At 34.9% G+C, this 8,311-nt stretch overlaps 1 protein-coding gene across 2 annotated transcripts in view; it reads left to right on the forward strand.

The window, feature by feature from the left end:
- The first annotated feature begins 1,625 nt into the window (after positions 1-1,625).
- The window catches only part of LOC131935725 (uncharacterized protein C14orf119), a 15,840-nt gene continuing 9,154 nt past the window's right edge, over positions 1,626-8,311 (forward strand). The window contains exon 1 of one of the 2 annotated variants that reach the window (XM_059292326.1): positions 1,626-1,637. Coding sequence is in view for 1 of the 2 variants with exons in the window: in XM_059292322.1 (XP_059148305.1) it covers positions 8,256-8,294 (39 nt within the window). In the remaining variant the exon portion in view is untranslated. Of the gene's footprint in view, positions 1,638-8,063; positions 8,295-8,311 lie in introns of those variants that run through there. The other variant, XM_059292322.1, reaches the window with a different exon arrangement.

Here is an 8,311-nt window from a genome sequence, read left to right on the forward strand (position 1 = left end):
ACGTGCTTTTATTTTCTCGTATACAGAGTATAGTGAAAGTATTGCAATCGTGCACACAAATTAAATGAAATTTTAACAGCTTTCGCCGTTTGACACTTCCCTACTTTATCGTATACGAAATATAAAATAGATCTATAATTTGTGAAAAAAATTAAAATCGTGATTTTATCGAGTATTTTTTTTTACGTCTAATCAGTACCTTCATGATTCTCTGAAGAACGTCTCCCCCCCCCCTCCCCGAACGAAAAAGAATTCATATAGAAAATATATACTTTTACCGCCACCCCTCCCCCCCCCCCCCCCCCCCCCCGGAGAATGAAGTCTGAAAGAAACTTTGAGCATAATGTGGAGGGGATCATGGCCATATCTCTCACCATAATTACACCATTCCATTTCACCAAGGGCTTTAAACAGAAACATTAAGGTAAACAAAAGTTTAGAGTATAGACAACCACATTTCACAACCAAATTCAACATAGATCTAGATCAGGGGTCTCCAAAATTTTCAGTCCGAGGGCCGCATTAACTATGAAATATCAGTTCGGGGGCCAGAGTTTCTTTAAGGCATCTCTTCGGGGAGGGGGCCTCCCCCTCCCGAAGAACGTCTACCCCCCCCCCCCCCCACGGAGAAAAAGTCTGGAAGAAACGTTTTCGGGGGTTGATAACACACCCGAGGTCAAAGTTTGCTCTCAAATTGTTCTTCACGTATTTCATTTTGAAAATGTTTGTTCACACAGGTATGTTGTTTCGAAATTTGAAAGGTACTTTGATGCAGAACTTTTAATATTAGGGCAGTTTTCCTTGTGCAAAAACTTATATGAATATTAATCTGCCCTTCTTTGAACGTGTCTCTAAGGAAGTCATTTTCTTGCAATTCAATGACCTCCAGCTGCAGTTCATCTTTGCAACTGGCCACATTTGCTTCAAATGGGTTTTGAAATAGTCTCACTTCTTCTGCCTTTTAATCCAAGTCAGAGAACCTACTGAAACTGCAGCTGGAAGTCTTTGATGATCATATGTAAATGACGTGGAAAATTAATTGGTTGCTTCAGCCGTAAAGAACTTGCACTGCTGAAAGTCCGTCAAGTTGTTGGCCTGTACTTGTTCCAAATACATGACAAGTTTGAATCTGAAGGCCTTTAGGTGGGTGTATGGATTTCCCTCTCTTGCGGTTTTAGGTTAAAAAAATTTAAATGACTAGTTATGTCTGCAGCAGAGGCCTATTTCTATACCCACTCTAATGAACACAAGAAGTTGAGGTGGAACAACTGTCCAGCGACTCATCCATTGCAATTGAAAAATCGCGACACTTGCTTACATTTTTCGCTATTTGAGTCACGATGTTTTCACCAATGTCTGCAACACGGCGGGCAATGGTATTTGACCCAAAGCTACATTTTCAAATTGTTTTGAATTTTCTTGGCAAAGTTCCTCAGTCTAACAACATTTATTCAGTGGACAAAAAGATCTTCGCGGGCCGGATGAAATAACCTCGCGGGCCGCATCCGGCCCGCGGGCCGTAGTTTGGAGACCCCTGATCTAGATCTAGATCTAGGTCTAGATCTAGCAGACAACCGAATAAAAAATTCTCAATGGGAAACTACTCTAATATTTGTTTTGAAAAATGGCCGCTCCTTGTAAAACTTTAATTTACTCATAGATCTAGATTTTGCTGTATCAAACACAGTTGTTAAAATTTCATATTTTATAGTATTGGTTTGGCCCTTGATTGTGATTTGTTATTCGCAAGGTCGATTCTAAATATTATCAAAAAAAAACAAATTTAGTTAAGATATTAAGACTAAAGAAGTGAGTAGTGAGTAGGTACTCAGGTAAAATCTTAGTTTAGCGTCGTAAATTCGGCCAAAAGTAGTAATGTGGGAGAGAGTGAATTAATGAATATGTCATTAAATATGAGTATATTTTCGTGTATTTTTATAAAGTATAAAGTATTATAGACCATTGAATAATAGATCACCATTTATGGTTAAATCAATTTAAATATCCTGAAATTAATTTTTATCAACCCTGTTCGAGATAGTAAATTTGCTATTAAAAACAGCAGCCATTTTAAGAAAATGTTATTGAGAGTAGCTTCCCTTTCATTTCTATTCATATGAAAATGTATTTAAATATGATCGTCTTGTTGTAGTCCATATTACAAAGCATTTTTTTTAAAATGTGAATTTCCTAACAAACAACTTTATTAATTCTAGAAGCATTGTGAGATGCAACTTCAACTTGTATCCATGTATTAAATCACGTTTTTTTAAACTAATGTTTATTTGATCTTACTATTACTAAATAGTTGTGAGTTTTTTCTTATTGTTTTAATGTTCACTGTTTTCATTTCAGGTTTTTCTTTTCATCAATTAGTAATTCTATCGTAACTTATGACATTTTTTTTACTTCTCTTTACCTTAATTAAACCCCAACCTCCGTCATATTTTTGTCGTCAATGTCACAACAAGTCATAATGTAAAAAATTACGCTTCACTCTGCCTTATCTAAGATCTCTAACCATAATTTTGACAACATTAAATGTTTGTCATCATTTATATATACAGAGAGACAAAATGTATTATCCACCAGCTTCCCTCGTAAAACATCATCTAAAACAATGAGCCAGTCCACCCCTTAAGTGCGTGTTGTCATTATGGTCGATCGCAAGTCTCCACCTGTCAAACACATGTTGGTTACCCTTTGTTGTCAAATTGTCAATATCAAGTACACAAGTGAGTGATATGGGGTTGTCCATAAATGATGTCACATATGATTTGCTACGGGAGTGAGTGAAGATTTGTGACGTCAACTCAGGCGGCTCCGTAATTTATGACGTGTCGGTCTCATGAAAGGAGGTGAACGGGGAAAAATACCTAGGTGGTTGATGGAGAACCTCTATAATGCTATGTTCAATCAAAATAACGATAAATAAGCATTAGTATACGTATACCTTGCTTAAAACGAATCATCACAAATGTTGCAAGCCTGCTAGTTTAAGACATTTGGCAAAACGGCCTTAACTTAACACATTATCCCCGTCAAAAAGGCTTGCCACCAAATGCCTGCTGACGAATAAGCCGCGTCTAATGCGGGGCGTTAGGAATACGGCCATTAGCATGGGCAGCGTTAGAGCACCAGTAGGCTATCGCGCTTTGTAAGATGACATAAATACTTAAATTCAATTTCGCTAAACTGCGCGAAAATTTAGTAATGTTCCATCGTTTGAGGAAATTTATTTTCTTGGACTTAAATTGAAATATGTTGACTGTCTGGCTCTTAATTTCCGAAGATCACTTTTAATGTATCAAGATTCAGAACTATAATTTACTTTAATATAAGTGTCATCTTATCGTTTATTGTGGTTTTTATAAAGCGCAGAACAGCTACAAAATCGGACGGCCATCCTGTTTTCACCAAGCTTCTTTTGGAGCTTAATATGGGTAGTCTAGTTCTATACGGTGTGACCTTAATACATTTTTAAAGGGCCGAAAGTATCAAGACAGCAAGCTTGCAGAAATAACTACGTACGTTTAAATGGACGAGTGATAGATGTGTTAGGGGCTGTTTAATGAACACAAACTTATATAATCAAACTAAACGTCGCAAAAGCGTCAAAAAGGCAGTGCTTGTTTTTTTTTTCTATAAAATTAGCCTAACGGTACCGCTTCATGACGTCACGTGCGAGCGTTAACTCGGTGACGATGTACTAAGTGGGGAAATGAAAAAGGTAGGGTTCAAGAAATGCGACTCGGCAAGCTTTTTACATTTCTTGACCCTTTTTAATAGTTCTTTCTTCCCCACTGAGAAAATGGATCACCAATGAATGACGCGTCATACTTCTACAGCTGGTCTTTCTCCCACAACCATCCCGTTTTCACGAAAAAAAAAATCTGACCCGTCTCCAAAATCACATCGCTGAGTTCTACTCAACCTCTCCCCACCACAAATCACAATTTCTATCTGAAACAATATGTTCATATGTTTGCTCTGTAATAATGCACGCTGTCATTACTATCTTAAAAGCGACGTCATTTATGAGCGATCTAATATTGATTTGCTTACTGCAAATAAAGTGTTCAAAAGTTCGACCTCCCAACAATTGTTGTGGTCTTGGATGCACACTATTAAGTCTGATAAGGTCTATTAGTCATTCATGTCAACTATATTTTTTAAAAAAAAAGAAAAATTACTATACAGGGGGTCATATTGTCACGCTTTTTCTGATGATTTTTACCCCCCCCCCCCCCTCCCCTCCGTCACACGTCGTCACAAAAAGGCTAAAATTACGTCACATCTCAGCCTTCAACCCCCCCCCCCCCCCTCAAAATTGCAGTTGAATTTTTTTTAAACAGCTATATTTTTCCAAAATCTTGTCTGAACTTTGTCAAAATAGAGTATTTTAATCAATTGTTATTACAATGTATTAAAACAGTTCTTTAAAACGCAAAATAACGTCTAAAATTCGTTTTTTAACATTGCTTTTTTAAAATGCAAAAGTGTGACGTCGCACCATCTGAACCCCTCCCCCTCATCACACAATGTCACAAAATTACGGACCCCCCTCCCCAGTGGCGTAGCGAGGTCGGGTGTCACCCCCCCAGAGGCATAGTGACCCTTCCCAGGGACAAACTTTCAAATTTTCGATTTGCACCCCCCCTCAAACTTTTGATTTGCACCCCCCCCCCTATATATTTTGCTATTATTTGCCTTGGTGTCACCCCCCTAAATGGTGTCACCCGGTGCGGTCCGCACCCCCCGCCCCCCTCTCGCTACGCCCCTGCCCCTCCCCCCTACGAGTGTGACGTCATTTATGGACGACCCCCGGCATATATTAAAACAATACAAAACAATCATATTAAACCACAAAATCAACACAAAAGACATGCGAATAGACAATTCATTGTTTTTAAAACATGGCCGCTGCTTGTATTTACTCATTGTTGTCTCGAATGGGGTAGTTTAAAGTTTATTCCAGGATATTTATGACTGGTTTGGTCTTGGATTGTGATTTGTTATTCAATGGACACCAGCGAGAAAAGTCTCAAAGGTATTTGAGAGGTGTATAAATTCATTAAAAAATCATGCACAGCGTAGTTACAATTAATATGGTTATAAAATCCTGCCTGTCTGGTTTTTTTCGGACTTTACTAAAGATTGGATGTATTTGATGTTTATAATATTTTCGGTAACTAAATAAAAATTAAAAAAAAAGCAAAAACAATTTGGTTTTCACGTGTAATGGCGACATAAACATGGCATCCTGCTATTGGATAGGCTGCCATAGATTTTATTGTACACATTGTAAGCTAAAAATAGAAAACTAGGTCATGGGGTTTTAAATTTGCATGTTATTTAAAAACTTGATCTGCAAAGTTTTGTAAACAAATAGTTATCGATCACTAAGTTACTGTACAGCCAATCAATATTTGTCTTACGAAAGTGAAACATCCGGTTATAACTTAGGCTTGATGAAAATAAATAGAAATGTAGCCTTAAACACAACAAATTATTTTCAAGTTCTCTGGATTTGCAACTTTTATAGCATTTATTCTAAGAATATAAAATTTCTAAATTAATTTTAGGCTTAAGTTTTTATTTTTTATTTTTTTTTACGGTCTAAATCTAAAAAAACACGTTTTTATTCCATGACAACAACATTATGGAAGGAATCTCGTCAACTCGCTCGCCTCCATTATCTGTTATGTTATGAAAAATATGACATAAATATGGCCAAATGAAAGAAATATTCATTAGTTACCTTCATCGCACATTACTAGCTACGTTGGAATTTACGACGCTAAACTAAGATTTTACCGGTACTCAGGTAGTAAATTAATTTGGTAATCTATCGTTTTAGGTACGTAAAATCGCCCGCGAGTTGTAATGTGAAAAACAAGTGACTCCTTAAATTTTAATAATTATTTCACATTTTGAGGAGGATTTATGTTTTTTAAAATACAAGAATGTTTCCTTGTTTCATTTATGTATTTGTTTTTAAACAATTGAATTAAAACTTTTCAGTAATAAATGAAGACTAGCTGTGTTTCCAACAGATGCAACCATGGTCATTTACTATAGCAGCCATCTTGTTTAAGTTTTATTTTTATAAAGTTATAGCGCGAGATTCAGAGGGAAGTCACTCTATTTTACAAATGGCTGCTGTTTATATACTATATATAGTAAATCTTGCTCGCAGACACTTCTGTTTAAAGTTAATTTCTGGCCTATATTGATATATTAAGCCATTGACTTAGGTTTATTATCCATTTATCTATCACAAAATACTTCTATTAAAGCCTTGACAATGAGGTAACGTTTTCGTACATTAATAGCCGCGGGCAATTTTACGTACCCAAAACGATAGATTACCGTAAATTTATACTAGTTAGGGTAATCTAACATTTACCTATAGGCCTAATATTTGACACAAATATATCACAATATACTTCTATTAAAGCCTTGACAATGAGGTAACTTTTTCGAACATTATTAGCTGCGGGCGATTTTACATACCTAAAACGATAGATTACCGTAAATTACTAAGGTAATCTATCATTTTAGGTACGTAAACTCGCCTGGGACTAGTAATGTGAAAAACAGGTGACGCCTCAAATTTTAATAATTATTTCACATTTTGAGGAGGATTTATGTTTTGAAAAATACAAAAATATTTCCTTGTTTCATTTAGGCCTATATAGGCTACCTGTTTTTAAACAATTGAATTAAAACTTTTCAGTAATAAATGAAGACTAGCGATGTTTCTAACATTTACTATAGCAGCCATCTTGTTTAAGTTTTTTTCGTAAACTAGCAAATCCTGCTCGCAAACACTGCTGCTTAAAGTTAATTTTTTGCCTATAGGCCTATTGATATATTTAGCCACTGATTTAGGTTTATTATTCATTTACCTATAGGCCTAATATTTGACACAAATATATCACAATATACTTCTATCAAAGCCTTGACAATGAGGTAACTTTTTTGTACATTACTAGCCGTGGGCAATTTTACGTACCTAAAACGATGGATTACCATTACTAAAACGGTACGGGTAGGCCTCTAATCTATTTTTTTAATTTTAGATAGATCTAGAATAGTTAGGTAAAAACTGCCGAGGCTAGTAATGTGAAAAAAGGGTGACTCATTAAATTGTAGTAATTATTTCATATTTTTAGGACACTTGATATTTTGCAAGTTACAAAAATGTTTCAAGTTTCACTCATTTACTTAAGTCATTTAGATCTACCTGTTTTTAAACAATTTTATTAAAGCTTTTCAGTAGGCTTAATAAATAATAGTTAGCGATGTTTTCATCAAATGCAACCAAGCTCAGGTAAAATCACGATATAGTGTCAATTATTATTCTGGAATTGTACAGCAGTAAAAAAATAGTAAAACCATGGTGTAGTCAGTCGAGCCATTCCAGAAACCCTTGGAAATACTGTAAACCATCATTTATTTTCCGCCATATTATTTTTAATACATAAAGTTTAAAAATGTGCATGGATTGATTTTTGTTGCATTTTAAATACTGTTTTGCTAATTATTTTGTATTTCAAATTAATTCTTTTAAGTGTAGTGTATGTGCTAATTATTGCTGCTACTAAACATTCGTTCTAATTCTTCTTACTACTTTTAACTTTAGTAAATCTAATTGTCCTATTTTACTACATCTAGATCTAGTTGTCGCAAATCTTTTGCAAGTTTTTTTGTCTGTGCTTCTTAAAAAAAAAACATTAATTACTACATTTGAATTTATTATTAATATTAAGATTTACTAATTTTTGTTATTTTTCTGTCAATTAAACTTTAAATTAAGTTAAACTATTAATTTAATGCACTTGACTTTATTTTATTTCAACAGTCAAATAAGTTATGGTAACGAATGTTACCGAAACTCAACAAACATTGCCAGATAAATTCCGATGCTATATCGTGAGATTACCTAAGCTCAATTACTTTTGTCTTTAGGCTAGCAGCCATCTTAAGTTGTTGTTTTTTTGTAAAATTATAGTTGGAGATTCAGGGGAAACCACTCTAATTTACAATGGCCGATGTTTACATAGCAAATCTAGCTTGCAAACTCTGCTATTTAAAGTTAATTTCTGGCCTACATTGATATATTTAGCAATTGCTTTTGGTTTATTATTCAGTTATCCTAATATACAAAAGCCCATGTGCGCACTTCTCTCTCTCTCTGTCTGCAAAATATTTTCACACACTATGATTGATATCAGTATCTTCAGCGACATATGGAAAACTTGATACGGACTTTTGTTAAAAATAATATGGTAGATGTTTTAAATGT

Source organism: Physella acuta, unplaced genomic scaffold, assembly GCF_028476545.2.
Source record: "Physella acuta isolate Inbredline_101_S28 unplaced genomic scaffold, ASM2847654v3 ptg000155l, whole genome shotgun sequence".
Taxonomy (NCBI): Eukaryota; Metazoa; Mollusca; class Gastropoda; family Physidae; genus Physella; species Physella acuta.